This window comes from Nicotiana tomentosiformis, chromosome 5, assembly GCF_000390325.3.
Source record: "Nicotiana tomentosiformis chromosome 5, ASM39032v3, whole genome shotgun sequence".
Lineage (NCBI taxonomy): Eukaryota > Viridiplantae > Streptophyta > Magnoliopsida > Solanales > Solanaceae > Nicotiana > Nicotiana tomentosiformis.
In genome coordinates this window covers 14,671,348-14,686,949 of record NC_090816.1, presented here as the reverse complement: position 1 = coordinate 14,686,949, position 15,602 = coordinate 14,671,348, and the positions used below count along the sequence as shown (strand labels likewise).

Sequence of the window (15,602 nt, the reverse complement as noted above, 5' to 3'; positions counted from 1 at the left end):
AGATATATTATATTCTTAATTTATGTATTATATGTGTATAATGAAAATATAATTTATATATATGATTAAAAAAAAATAATAACTGTCACGGCTAGTTGAGTAAAGATCCCGAGATTACGCCCAAAACCAAAATAAAATAATAAAAAATGAAAAGGAAAGATAAACGGCTCAGATTCATTCTCTACCTCTCCTCATTCCATCTATCTTCATTTCTTGCCTTCCATTTCTCTATAAAACCACACACAGACCAAAACATTAAGGGAAAAAAGAAGAAGAAAGTTTGCTAATTATTTCAAAAGAAGATGATATTGGGGAAGATGGGACGACGTCCTTCAATGAGGAGGACGACGAGCATGACAGGGATAACCGTTGATGTAGTGAACGCCGGAGAACCAGAACCGTCTGATGTTGTTGATGAGTTTAAAGTTGCCAATGGATATGATAATAATCAAAATTCCATAGCCATAGTTTTGCCGAGATACTACCACCAGAGAAGTTCAAGTGTAGGTTTTCAGATAGAAGAGACTGCTCATTTCTTGAAAACTTGTGGCCTTTGTAATCGTCGTTTGGCACCTGGTCGAGATATCTACATGTACAGGTATATATATATATTAATCTTTACGAATTTAACAGTGTAAAGAATTTTTATACAACTAACATATCTTAATCAATCCTTTGTAGCACGTAACATGTCATATTTTTAGGTTATTACTGTAGTATTTTTAGCTGAACTAATAGTGTAAAAAACTCTTTTACACCGTCAAGAAGTTAAAGTCCACATATGCATATACTTTCACTTTTGTGCTTCTTCATAACAAGTTCTTAGTCAGCTGGCAATTATAAGGCATGAATTAGTTAAAGCTATTTGAATATATATGGGACGTTTGGCTAAAAATAAATAAAAAGATTACACGTTATTCATATAATGAGGAAATTGATAACAATTTGGTTGAGTTATATAGTTGTTCCACGTGAATTTGGTTAGGAATTTCAATTAGATATGTTAAGGCCTTAGTAATAAAAAGAATTCAAGTTCTTTTTTTCTACTATATATAAATTTCCTTCATATCTTCTTTGTACATATTTTTCCTTTCGTAAATAATATACTTAATTACCAAAGAAAAAAAATTCCTTCAGAAAATGTAGGCTTTGATCAAGTTAAAAGTATTTGGATAAAAACAAGTGATGTAGGGGGACCGGAATGTCAAACGGGAATAAGTACAGGGTCTACTGGGCTATTGTGTCTTGTTTATAATAACAACTTGATCCGAAAATGAAAGAGCTCTGAAACGTTCCTCCAAATTGTTTGGGACCTGAGATATCCGACAGGGGCGGATTTATCGGGTTATTTATGGGGTATGTGAACCTATAGTTTCTCCGCCAAATTAGACATTTTATGTACGTATTTTCTAAAATTGGTCTAATATTATATGTTGACATCTATGCTTTATGAAAGCCGAGTAGTGTACTTGGTTAAATACTGAGTTATTTATCCCAAAGAACATGAATAATTCCCACTTAATACTCTCTTTTTTTTTTTCCCTTTCCATAGTGATCGCCAAAGTTCTAGAAATTCTAAATTTGTCTCTAGCACGATAAGTGAAAAGAAAAAGAGATTTCTATTTTTGGAAGACTTGTCGTATTATTGATCTACTAGGCCATTCTGCCTTGTTTATAATAACAACTTGAACCGAAAATGAAAGAGCTCTGAAACATTCCTCCAAATTGTTTGGGAACTGAGATATCCACTGCACGGGTGGTTTATCGGATTATTTATGGGGATGTAAACCCATAGTTTTTTCGTTGCATTTTATGTATGTATTTTTTAAAATTGGTGTAATATTATATATTTGACACCCTTGCTCACTTGGTTAATTAATGAGTTATTTAATAATTCCCACTTAATATTTTTTTCTGTAGTGGGTGCACCCATATTCTAGAAATTCTAGATTCGCCCGGACGTTCACGTTAAGCGAAAAGAAAAAGAGATTTCTATTTTGGAAGAGTCGTCGTATTATTGATCTATTAGTTTATTGCATTATGAAACTATCCATGTTTCTTTTTAAAAAGTTTGTGGGGCAACAATTATTGACATATACAACCACAGCAAAATAAAATATATTACTCATTCATAAATCATATTAAACCATTTAGATTAATCAAATTGTTGACTAATATTGATCTTGTGTGTGAACAGGGGAGATACTGCATTTTGTAGTATGGAGTGTAGAGAACAACAACTGAAAAAAGATGAAAGAAAGGAGAAGTTAAAGATTATCCTTTCAAAGAAGACTGAAAATCATCACAACCACTCAGAATTGCCATTGGCTAACTCTGAAACTTCTGGCAAGAGTGAAAGTATTGCAGCGGTTTGAAGGAAAAAGAAACATTGTTAATTAAAGAAAATAAAGGAAAAAAAAAGAGGAGAAGAGAATGACGTGTATTAACTTACTATATATTAGCCTAAATAATTTTCATAGTATCAGTGTAATTCAACCTCTGAGGATCATATTTAATTACCATGCATCTCAAGAAAGGTTGGTTTGATAACCAGTTCATAGAATTTGAATTGATAAATGTTCAAATTATAATATTTGTTGGCTTGTTGCTTGAGTTTTTTTGGGGTTTAGTAAGAGGTATATTTGTTCAGAATTTATGTCAGCCTTAAAAAATGACTATTGATTAATTATATTCCAGATAGTAGCTAAATATTCATGGGCCATGCCAAAACCGACCATCCCACCTATTTCGTAGCCCCTCTAAATGATTGTTATTTAGAAATTAGTCCATGTGTTATGAATTTTAATTTTCTAGTTTAATTTCGTTGTCCTAAATTTGAGACTTTTAGTTCAAATTTTCGAGACAATAAATATTGACTAATTCCTAAATAGCAGCCCTAAATATATTGTTTGTGTACTTCCCCCTAATTTTTCCCATATAAGCAGCCTAATGAATAGGCTTGGTAAAAATGCTTTGGGATAGTTACACAAATAGCTGCCAGATCTAATGTTTAATTTTTCTATTTTTTTCTAGCATGTATATATAGATTATAAATCCGCCGAGACTTTTTTAGTTTAAGAAATTAAGTAAACGGCTATTTGGGTTAATTCTTGGGAAACTTTCATAAAGCACTATACTTTAGAACCTAATTATCATACGTAACTATAGTTTGCCTAATTACTATTCGTAGCTACTGTTCAATTGTTAAAACCTTGTATCACTTGTATTCAGACGCATAACGAATACAACATGTATCGACTGCATTTGTTCGTGTAACGAGTACAACCAAGTCGAAATACTCTCAACTAAATGGGTGCTCTACCAACTAAGCTGCGAGAGCTTGTCGCTCTCTTATTTCAGTTCAAAACAATTGATCTTTTGTTTCAATACTATAGGTGGATCTGCTATGAAGTCAAATATAGCTACAAATAGTAATTTTTTGAAAAGTATAGCTACGAATGATAAATACAGTGAAAAAGTTTGTTGTGTGCCTGTAGATTTTCCTTAATTCTTCTTTATGGAAACTGGGCTTGTCACTGAGTTCAAGTTGCACTTCCACAGCCATGCAATCACTTCTCTCAAACGAAAGGAGAAATCTCCAAGCATACACATTGGAGATTAATGTTCCAAGTATATTATTATTCTATTAGTTAGTGCTTATACATTTAGGTTTTTCTGGCCTTTTGGAAACATCTAGGTTCCTATAATTTAAGAAAAAATAAAAATAGGAGAAATATTTGTTCTAGTTAGTTTGCTAAAAGAAAGGGATGTTCCTTTAATGAAGTATTGATGATTTAGTCCTGATTATCTTCTTTAAAATAGGTAATGGATAAAATATTAGAAATTGTAGAACATCTTTGAAATTTTCGAATTTTCGGATAATATTTTTCTCAATATCATCCGGATTCTGTGTATTAAACTTTAAAACAACTACTGCGCCCATATTGTTTAATAGAGATTCTTTATATTGTAATTTGTCATATGATGACAAGCTAGTTATCACTTTTAACAAGTTAATAATTAATGCTTATCATAAAAAGAATTACTTATAACCTTATAAAAGACATGATTGTTTAAATATTTTCTACAACGGCAGTGACAAATTATACAAAACAAAGGCAAAGTAGATTTACTAAAACGAAATCTAAATCACCACATTGTATTTCCAATAGAAAATCCAAACCACCACATTGTATTATGGTAACATAGAGATTTGGCCCTTCAATCATCTGTATGTCAAAGTCATGCCAAACTTTGCTTAATTATATAATGATGAGAAAATAGAAAAGGAAAGAGAAGAGAGAACATGCAACTACTCTTGAGTCCATTCTCTTCTATTAGTTTCCTTTATTTGGATATTTCATTTGTATTCCAAAATCATGTTGTTTTCTGGTGCCAAACCAACACAAGCTCTCAATATGTTCTCAAGCATTGCCCTTTGCTTTGACAAAGCATTCACCACTGGTGTACCTGGTGGTACCTGTTTTCCAATTCACAACAAGATATAAGGAAAGACTATTACCAAAAATCAAATATGAAAGCTAGAACTGAAACGACACATTTGTGATTCATGTGAAGTCCTTTTTTAGTTTGTTGCGACTTCTGCATATCTTTTTGTCTACGTACAAGAACAATTACACCTCAATAACCAAGTTGGAGCCGGTTAAATGAATTTTGAATGTGTATGTTGCTCGCTCGGACTCGGGTGCGGGTGTCCGATACGGGTGCGGATTTAGAGGTCGGATGCTTCATGATCTAAATTTTAAGATTCGGCTAAACATAATTCAAGTATCTAAAAATAAAGTTATAAAGATATATCTAAATTATGAGACATTATATGAAAACTTAAAAGGTATTCTAAGAAGAAAAGAATATTGATCAAGAGGAGAATCCAAGAAGGAGATAAAAGGAAAAGGACCAAAATAAAAATTTCTATATACAAGGTATTAAGTTTTGTTCAATTTTACCCTAACTTTTGTTTGGATTTCAAAAATCATTGTATTTATCCTGAATTTCTCATTCGATTTTGGTCAAAGTACCCAAAATCGGTTGACCAGATCTCGTAAGGATCTCACGCCCATATCCACACCCACGTCGTATCGACACGAGTGCAGCACTGAAAGTGAAGAGTCCGAGCAACTTAGTTGCTCCATTTAAGCTCATCGCTGTCCAATATTGTCTTTTAGTATATGTACATATGAAAATATGAATAACAGCTCGTGTGTGCCACATTTCTATGTTTATCTTGTGGACCACAGATAGTTCTGGTCATTCATTTAATAAGATGAAAGAATCCATCAATGTCATATCAGCTATAGACCTAGCACATGCTCTGACCCAATTATCTATCAATTTTTCACTCTTGCTACTTCTTCACTAGCACTGATAATTGCACATTGTTTACATTTAAGTCAGTTTTAACTAAAGGAAAATAAACTGTCACAGAAACTTTACCAAAGGAGCCTTAGTGAGGTAGCTGAGTATAGTAGCAACAGGATGGAAAGAGTGGAACTTCCCCTGAAAACAGAATCACTTCTCATCAGAATTCTCACAACATTGTAAGTGTAAAACATTGAATTCAGATATAAAGTAACTGACCTCTCCTTCAGCTTTGAGCTGAATGCGAGTGCTGAGTTCGGCGAGAAGGACTAAGTCCAATATAATTGGAGCAGCCAAAAGAGAATCCTCACAAGTGTTGTGCAAAACTATAGTGTTATTTCCACCCATGAAAATCTCTGATGTGTACTCATCCATTGCCCTCTTACTATCTCCAACATATGGAACATACTGATTGAATCCAAAATCAAACATTCGTTTTGAGAAACTAATATGCCTATTTGTGTACATTAACTATAGCCTTCTCGCGTAATATTATTACCTTGATCACAACAACATGGTCAGGATGCTCGCCAGCTTCATAGAGAATGGCGTTACTGGAAACCATGTCATCGACAACATTGCTTTTTGAGATCTCCTTAGACCGGAAAGTTTGAGGGGCAGAAAGATTCATTCCATCGTTATTACCCAAGTGATTGTAGCTCACAATTGATGTTGGCTGTAATAAAAACATCACGAGTTTTAGCACGATTATGTTATTGCTTCTACTATACTGCTACTACACCTCTATTCCAAACAAGTTGGGGTCTGTTATATGAATCCTCACGTTCTCCATTTAAATTCATCCACGCCAACAATATTATATCATCGCTCAACAGCTTCGAATTATGTATGTATTCATGTGTATAAAGTGATTCAACATTTCAAAATTCTCTGAAATTAACAGCAAAAGCCATACCTTAATACCAGCTCCAACTAGGAAATCAACCAGCACTGACTTCATCTTGGTTTGACCACTCTTAAAGTCATCACCACCAATCAAAGTGTTCCTCTTTATGGCCAAATCAATAAGACCTGAGAAATAGTATCAGCAAAAAAATAGTTACTATAGAACTACAACTGGTTTTCAAAAGCAATAACAACAACAAACTCAGTGTAAGCCCGCAAGTGGGGTCTGGGGAGGATAGCGTGTACGCAAATCTTACTCCTACCTTGAAGGTAGAGAGGTTGTGTCTGATGGATCCCGTCTCAAGAGAGACGAAAAGAAAGGTGGTTTTCCAAAGCAATTATATACAATTTTAATAACTCGTTATGTATATGTAATCGAGATTCCAAACCTGGTACAAAAGTGTTTTGTGGGCTTCCATTGATGAAAGGTACATTTTCAAGAACACAAGCAATAGCATACAATGTAGAAGGAGATACTTCAGCCTCATTTCTATCGACAGCAGCCAAAAGATTTTCCATTGTGTCATTTAGTCCAACAATCACATTGCTGTATCTTTCTGTGTTGGCAGTCCACAGCACCACAATCTTGTCTACCTTATTCTTTTCCTTGAACTCCCTAAATTACCACACAAACATGTTATTTACACTCTAAACTTGGCAGAAAAGGGACAACTCTGTTTAAGACTAAAGACAATTAATCAAGATCATAGCTTTTACCTAATATCTTTAACAATTTGATCAACTTGTTCTTTCTTGGTTCCTTTGATCACGTTGTTGGCGCGTGATTCTTGGTTAGCAGCAATGAAGTCAGGATCATAGATACCGGGAAGAGGGACCATGGATTCCATATAGGGCCTCAGCTGGTTTTGCAGATCAATGTCGAAAACCTTGGCCCTGACCATAGCATCTGCCAAATTCATGTTGCTAATGTCCCATCCTCCAAACACTACATCATCCGGATTAACCTATTTCATCATCACATCAAATGCATTACTGTGAATCTAACTTCACGTCACTTAAACGGTAATTATAGGTATACATAGGCGGATCCAGGATTTGAACTATATGAGTTCGAATTCAAAATTTTATCACAATCTATTTATTTTATTGAGTTCAGAATCTATTATTCACACTTGTTTAGTAGAATTTTTAACCTATATACAGGGTGTGAGCCAAAACTACATGAACCCAATCTTATACACTGCATCCGGCCGTGCAAGTAACTGCACATAATAAGCGGAATTTAATTGAAAATAAGACGAGTAACCTTCTATAACATGTTAAATTGCATTGATATATAGTGTCAAAAGTTCATTAAGCTATCAGTGCATATAAGTTAAATCATATTAATATTCACAAAGCCACAAAAACTAAGTTACTTCATTAACGATAATCAACAAAAAAATCAAGGTAAGTACCATGGGAAGGAGGCTCTTGAAAGGGGCATAGATCTCTTCTCCATTGAAAGATCCAACTCTAATTGTTGATGCCTGAGTAAGAGACCCAAAGTAATTGGCTTGTTGCGCCTTCTCTTTTGTTGCCCATGAAATTCCTCTACAAATATTCCCCCAAACAAAAAAGCAAAATTCATATTATTTAGAATCCAAAAATGATTGTTTAAAAACTAGTCTTAAATCTTACTACTTCATAGTGGCATACATTATAAAATCAACAAATGAAATTTGATAATATAACAATTGACAAATAGACATGAAATTAGAAAGAAACTCACTCTTTATTAGCAATAACACCTCCCGTCAAAGTTGAACCGTTGTTTCCTCCCCATCCAACAAGCATAACCCTATAAGGAAAAACAAAAGAAAAAGATCAACACATTAATGTTAACATGAAACAACAAATACTAAAAAACAATTTTTAGTTTCCAAATCGTGGGTCATTTTTATTTATGACGTTCGGGCAAGATTGCGCGCATCTCGATTGTTTTGCCGGACAGAGCTAGGGTTTGAAACTTGTGAGTTCAAGATTCTAAATCGGGTTCTAAATTAATAATTCGTACATATTTAACAAATTTTTTAACACAAATACATAGTATGTACCAAAGCTAGTAGTTCGGCCAAACACGTAGGTTCTACTGTCCCTCGGCCCCCGGCTACTTACCACCAGCACATGTACCGAATAACTCTGAATTGAAAAAATAAAAGATTGAAAAACAATCAGAAACATACCCTAATTTGGGAACACAGGTATCAGTTTTGAACTCATATTTGACAGTTTTTGGCTTGACAGTCCATTGATAAGAGCCATTTTTCTCTTCATGAACCAACTCTGTGGTTTGATAATCATACAAAGAGTGAATCTCAGTTTCTGTGTACTTCACATTTGGGCTTTCAACCTTAAAATTTTCTATGAACATTTTGTCAAAACACTTGATCAGAACAAATCTAAGAAAATTTCAATAAAGAAAACAGGAACAGAGAACAAGTGTTTAGACTCCTATTTGCACTCAGATGTTGATGTTATAGAAGTGTATATATAGACAAAGAGAAAATACAAGTGGCACGTTGTTAGTGGAATCCCACTATATAATACATGCTAAGTGGTTATAAGGCATAAAGTGAAGCTTAGCCATGCAAAATATTTGAAAAAACTAGATCCTTCTACCCTTTTATTAGTTTATTTTTTTATTTAAGTTTTACACACTTATGGTGTAAATATATTTGAAAATCATATTTATAAGATAATTCTTGGTAAAAATTAATCTTTTGGGCCTAGCACACTCATAATGGGTGCTAGTTAATTAACAATTAGTTATCCCATTAGATTTACATTGTAGGCTTTAGTGTAGTCTATATAAACACCACTATGAGTGTTAGGAGACTCACTTGTTCAACGAGAGAACGGCTAAGGTTTGTTCTTTGCATCCAAACTTAAGAATAATTAGGTTGTAAAAATAGGGGTCCATCCGCTACGTGAGGATTCCCGATGACCAATAGTTCGAGTCGGTTTGTTGCAAAAAATGTTGTAAAACTTTCAAGAAAATTATATTCTAAAATGTAAATTTCAATAAAAATTACATTCTTCGTAAAAATTATTTAATTTTTTTATGTTTTTTTATTTGTAATTTTGATGGAAGTGAGAGACATGTGGGCTAGGCTTCTCGCGTGCCCTAATGATGTAAAGCTGACCTAATTAGGACTTTCTATACTGGGCTGTGGCAGGTATTAGAGAGTTTAATTGGTGTTTTTGTCAATAAGAAGATTAAAAATGACCAAATTGTAATCAGTTTATACTCAAATCTGACTTTAATTATGGTTACTCATGTGCACAACATGGATTTGGATTCGTTGATTCATTATTTGAAGAGCACTATAAGTACAAAACCATAAAAATTAGCAAGTGTGAGGCCTTTTTAGTGTTTCGAGATTGATCTACTTCTTTTATCAGTAAGTGTGTAGGCTTTTTATTGTGTCTCGAGTCAGCAAAGATATATTTGCTATATTAATATATTTTTCCTTGCATAGTTTTATTAATAATGGTGGTCTAGACCAGTTTGAGCACAACTTAATTATTTCACCGGATAACTTTCTACTGGCACATATATTAGGAACTTCTACAATCAAGACGTAAGCAAATAGAAAGAAATTACCTAATATTTTTGTTCGTTTTTCCTTTGGAAACCAACTAAGGCAACTTCGATTGAATGTGAAATTCCGCTAATCATTTCGTATGAACTCCTAGATCCATGAAGGACATCGCATCTGTAAGCCGGTGTAGCTAAGCGAAGAACGGAAAGAAGGAACCAGAAAAATCAATGCATTCTTTCTTAAACTTACCGGTCTGGTTATATATTCCAAACCTTCTCGATACCTCCCAAGGAAAATCTCGAATTTGAATCCCAAATTGATGGGTTAATGTGAGCTGCGCTAAAATTTGATCTTGAGACTTTATGATTTTTTTTAGCTTCATTGACTTTAAACCACACTCTTGGATTCTTGTATGGTATTTTTGTTTATTTTATTGAAACACATTTCATTTTATTTTGTTTTAAAACAAGAAGAATCAATATATTCTTTCCAATAATATTCTGAAAATTGAATAGTTATACTTGCAAAAGCATAAAAAATAAATTTAAAAATCGACTAAGGCTAGGAAACTTTCAGATGAGAAGGTACTGGAAACAATAAGGGGACTATGTGGTCTTACATCCTTTTGTGGGCTTTGACCTACACACTTGGCAGATTTGTAATGGACCATGCTTCATCTTTTTTGGGCTTTCATAAATCATGTGACCTGTTGTGGGCCCAACATTACTACCCTTCACACACAAGTACATAATAATTGATTTGAGATGGAAAAATAAAAGTCTTCTTTTCCTTGAATGAAGTGTGTGGGATTAATTTTATATCTTTCCCATCATGGTTTGAGAGTTTTTGGGAAAAACTATGAGGGATTGTCCAATGTTAAAAATGTAATCTAGATTGACTAAGCCCAAAAAATTTGTATCGGGTCGATAGTTTGACAGAACGAGTATGAAGATGATCGAGAGTAGTTCTCATGTTGTGGCCCATAAAAACCTAAAGAACAATCATATTAGTGTGCAATTAGTGGTGGCAAAATGGTTAAAAAAAAATAGTTAACCACCTATATTTTCTACTAAAAAGGGTTGGGTAATGAACTTTTTATAAACGGGTCAAATATGGATAAGAACCATATTATCCATTTAGAAAATAGATAACTAATGGATAACTAATAGGTTTAACTTTTACATTTGTAAAACCTCAAATTGGGGGTACCTCAAGTTTGGGAGACTAGGAATTCTCCCAAAAATGATCATATTCATGAAGTCATGGATAATATAGTTACCCATATTATCCGTTAGTTAACCCGTTTTTTATCCGTATTAAATATGGATCGGTCAGATAATTTATCCGTTTTTTATTGCCCGTTTTCGATCCGTCTCATATCCGACCCAACCCCCGCCCGTTTGCCACCCCTATGTGCAATGATGTAGAATGGATCGGTTTACTACCTTTGTGCATGTATGGCCGATTTATGCCCTTTGCCCGGAGTTTTGTGCTACGAGCCCATTTGGATTAGCTGATTTGAAGTAGCTGATAAGCATTAGGTGCTGAAAAGCATTTTTAAGTGCTGAAATTGATTTAATAAATAAGCAGTTACATGTTTGGATACAAGCGCTAAAATTGATAATAAACTGCTGCAGTATTCGATAAAAAAATGTTGATAAGCTTTTTTTCTGTTAAAATGATTTGAATAACCTTAGAACTGTTTACACTTATAAGGGCGTAATTTATTCAAAATTTTAGAATCCAGATCGATTCAAATACAAAATATTTTATTTATCATTTTATTTTAAATACACATATAATTAAATAAGATAGTTTTTATGATAAATATAATTTATTTTATGATAAGCATATAATCATAAGTTATAATATTTAATAAATTGACAAAAGTTTCTCAATAAAAAAAATAAACCTAAATAGGATAATATATTTGAAGAGAAACACTGTCTTCATCACTACAACACTTTGAAATCAATACACCAAAAATTTGATATGTCCTCGTTTATTACATATAATTCAAAGATTAATACAAAATCACATAGATACAAATATGCAAGGGAATTGAGAATTTGCTTTGCTCAAATAGTCAATGAGAATTGCAGACTTGAAGAGACGTGTGGTTTAGGTTGAAAAAATACGTGAGGTAATGAGTATCGATGTAGGAATTTTGTTTTGAAAAGGAATATTTTAGGGATAAAATAGTAAAAATCTTGGTCAAACTTATAGTGCTTATAAGCTAAAAATCCATAAATTAGGGGTGACCAACTTATGGCTTTTGTCTTATAAGCACTTAGCTTATAAACACTTTTAACTTTATCAAACGCGTAGATAAGCCGAAAAGTACTTATAAGCTAGTTTGACCAGCTTATAAGCTTAGCCAAACACCTTCTACGCTCACAATGAGAAGCCTATGGGCTTTGGTCATCCTAAATACTCAGGTGAAACTATATGATACTCAGTGAATTTTAAGATAAGCTTATGAATCTTGGTGATGGCCCTTGTGGTACTTAATTCGAGATAAGATTGTTAGGTGTAGAATAGAATTATACAGTAGAAGTTGATAAGAAAAAGATATGACTTATAAGATACATGGATCTACGTGAGGTTGTTTGAGAAAAATAATGCAAACTTACCCCAAAAATAAATAATATCAAACTATATTAAGGGTGCCGTTTTGAATGATTTAGCTAAATTATTATTTAATCATCGCAATAACAAGTTGAAGAAGAAGAAATAAGGTGTATATATACCAACATTGCGTACAATAGACCCTTGTGGTCCGACCCTTCTTCGAACCCCGCGCATAACGGAAGCTTAGTGCATCGGGTTGCCCTTACGAGTAACAAGCACCACGAGATCATTATTGGCGGCCATTTTTGAGTAATTATGAATATGAATCTTAGAACCATACCTTTGTGAAAATTGTCATATATCCCAAATTTCATACTACTCATAGTAAATTGACAAGAATATATAGCCATAAAAAAAAAAACTAATATTGAAAGTTACTCAATAATGGACATCTCTCAAACAAGAGATAACCCTACTCACATGAAAGGTTTTGCTCTCTTTGGACGACGTCCTTATTTTTAGGTCTTTGTTATTTTTTATTTTGTTTGACTTGGACGTTTTTGCCATAAAATTCCCAAAAAATAGTAACCCCAAGGGAAATACACAACCTTTCATGGATCCGCCTTTATCCGCTATACTAGTCTTAGGGTACGCGCGTGTACCATATATTAATGAATATTATTTTTTTATAGAAAAGTATAAATTTTTTAGAATAACAAATGTTAATCCTATTCAGTTAAGTGTACAACATTCTTTTGTATCTCTCTGGTATAATAAATTATTTTATCATGAAATCATAAACTCATAATTGCTGATTGTCTTTGTTGCTTAATTAGAATAAAGAATGGTGATTCAGACTTCCATTTTGTGTGAGACAATTAGGAGAATATTGTACCCGTAAATTTTTTTATGATTTATGGGTAAGAAGGAACTTCTTCGCTTTGGCTAAAGGAATTATCATTTTTTAAATTTAAGAAATTTATTGTTTAACTGTTTAAATTGTCATTTCCTTTCATTTTCTAGAAAATCCTAGCAATAATATTTAGGAAGATTGGATGTCAAAAAGTGCAAGAATAATATTTGAAAGAAAAAAATAAATATTATATCTAAAATAATGAAATATGTATGAACTTTTATTGACAGAACATACATAGATTCTTTACCTCAAAACTAATATTGTCCGGCACTTTATCCTCTCTTGTAGGATTAAAATAGGACGCATGAAGAATGATACTGAAGACTAGTGAAACTGAATTAGATACAACTAATCTTGATTATAGATTTAAAAAAATACTCAAACAAAAAGAAAACGAATGAAGATAAATTTATATAAATACACCGTAAAAGAATAGAGTTGAGGAAGAAAAAAAAGGTCCAATGTCACGACCCAAAATCCATTATAGGTCGTGATGGCGCCTAACGTCGCCGTCAGGCAAGCCATCAGTGATTGATCAACTTAATTACTCATTCTTATTACTTTTGAAATCATAATTTCCATTAATTAAATAATATAAGATATAATTTAAAGGGTAAAATGATAATATTACATGAACAACAATAATGAACATCCCCTAGGAAACCCCAAAACCCAATGTCACAACTCACAATTGCATGAGCATCAACTAGGAGATATAATAAAATACAACATCTGTCTGAAATACAAATTAGACAGGAAAATATAAATAACTCTAATGGAGACTCTGCAGGCTACGGATCGTAGCATGGAATGCAGCTCACGGTAAAGTCCCCGCAATAGCCGTGCCTTTGCACCCAAAAGACCACCAGACATATATGTACCGGCACAATAAGTGCAGCAAGTGTAGCATGAGTACGTAAATCAATGCGTACCCATTAAGTAACTAGCCTAACCCCAGAGAAGTAGTGACGAGGGGTCGACATCGATACTTACTAGTGGTCCGATAAGACAGATACAATAGAAGTAAGCAGATGTGAGTCAGAGTAAATAAACGAAATAACAAGTATAAATGCGTGGTAAAATTCTCCTCTCAACAATAACTCAAGCTCTCAGCTAGTACTTACCTCCTCAATCATAGTATATATATAATGGACCTCACCAGATAGGTCGTCACAGTTCAAATCAGGAAAACTCACAGATATATTGGCTTCTTGTCAATTATTACGCACGATTTCATAAGAGTATTTTATAGAAATACCGAGATGTACGACCCGATCCCATCATAATATGTGCAATGCAGAGGGTCGAATGACACAAACCATAGATACATCTATTTTATTGTCGAGGCGAACGACCCGCTCCCATAAAAGTGTGATACATAATCCTGCTGAGGCGAACGACCCGATCCCATCATAATGTGCGCACTGCTGAGGGTCAAACGACATGAACCATAGATGTATGTATTATACTGCCAAGGCGAACGGTCCGATCTTATTAGAATAAGAAGCTCTAACGGGTCCTTGACCCCACTCACGAAAAGACGTGTGAGTTATAAATTTTTAAGGGGAACATTTCGATGAAAATGCATAACGTGGGAGAAATTCGAAAGAGGAGTACAATAATTCTGCGGCTAATCATGAAGCCCGTCGAATCTCTACAATATCAAGTCTATCACTCTACACAAGTCTAGTCTCAAGTCGCAACGTAAAAATGAAGGAATTTAATAGGCAAGAGATAACTCAAATAGTACAGTTATAGCATGGAGGGAACCTAAGTCTACCCGGACATAACATGAATCTAGCTACGTACGGACTCTCGTCACCTCACGTACGTAGCCCCCACAACAAGTAACACATATCAAATACATCTCCTAGGGGTAGTTTTCCCCTCACAGAGTTAGACATGAGACTTACCTCGCTCCGAAGTTCCATCACAGGCTCCAAAGCCTCTCTAACACCTCAAATCGATGCTCGTCGATCCAAAACTATTCAAACAATGTGCAAACCAATCAAAATATACTTGAATACCCATAATTAATCATTTTAAACAATTTTCAACTCCGCTCGAAAAGTCGATAAAGTCAACCATCGGGCCCACGTGCCCGAATTTTGAAAATCTTCGAAGATAAACTTTACCCATGACGCCACAAACTCAAATATATGATTTATTTCAAAGTCCATGTCCAATTTCATGGTCAAAATCCAAAAATACCAAATTCTAAGTTTTCTACCAAAATCCTACAATTTCTACTAATTTTCATGTTTAAATCCATGTATAATTCATGT

The 15,602-nt window shown here is 33.7% G+C and overlaps 2 protein-coding genes across 2 annotated transcripts; one reads left to right on the top strand and one right to left on the bottom strand.

Moving 5' to 3' along the window:
- Window positions 1–229: 229 nt before the first annotated feature.
- On the top strand, window positions 230–2,593 carry LOC104096044 (FCS-Like Zinc finger 5-like). The gene is made up of 2 exons (XM_009602331.4): window positions 230–598; window positions 2,198–2,593. Exons 1-2 carry the CDS (start codon window positions 303–305, stop codon window positions 2,373–2,375), a joined length of 474 nt encoding a protein of 157 aa, XP_009600626.1. The 5' UTR covers window positions 230–302; the 3' UTR covers window positions 2,376–2,593.
- A 1,535-nt stretch (window positions 2,594–4,128) lies between these two features.
- On the bottom strand, window positions 4,129–8,755 carry LOC104096043 (inositol-3-phosphate synthase-like). Its single transcript, XM_009602330.4, has 10 exons — window positions 8,472–8,755; window positions 8,018–8,086; window positions 7,704–7,839; window positions 7,003–7,250; window positions 6,675–6,901; window positions 6,296–6,411; window positions 5,879–6,055; window positions 5,599–5,787; window positions 5,455–5,517; window positions 4,129–4,480 (listed from the first exon to the last, which is right to left on the bottom strand). The coding sequence occupies exons 1-10, from the start codon at window positions 8,657–8,659 to the stop codon at window positions 4,361–4,363; spliced, it is 1,533 nt and encodes a 510-aa protein (XP_009600625.1). The 5' UTR covers window positions 8,660–8,755; the 3' UTR covers window positions 4,129–4,360.
- Window positions 8,756–15,602: the final 6,847 nt, after the last annotated feature.

Coding starts and splice junctions, on each gene's coding strand:
- LOC104096044 (XM_009602331.4), top strand. CDS start 303: ATGATATTGGGGAAGATGGGACGACGTCCTTCAATGAGGAGGACGACG. Junction 599..2,197: donor CGAGATATCTACATGTACAG/GTATATATATAT, acceptor GTGTGTGAACAG/GGGAGATACTGCATTTTGTA.
- LOC104096043 (XM_009602330.4), bottom strand. CDS start 8,659: ATGTTCATAGAAAATTTTAAGGTTGAAAGCCCAAATGTGAAGTACACA. Junction 8,087..8,471: donor ACCTGTGTTCCCAAATTAGG/GTATGTTTCTGA, acceptor TTTTCCTTATAG/GGTTATGCTTGTTGGATGGG. Junction 7,251..7,703: donor TCAAGAGCCTCCTTCCCATG/GTACTTACCTTG, acceptor ATGATGAAATAG/GTTAATCCGGATGATGTAGT.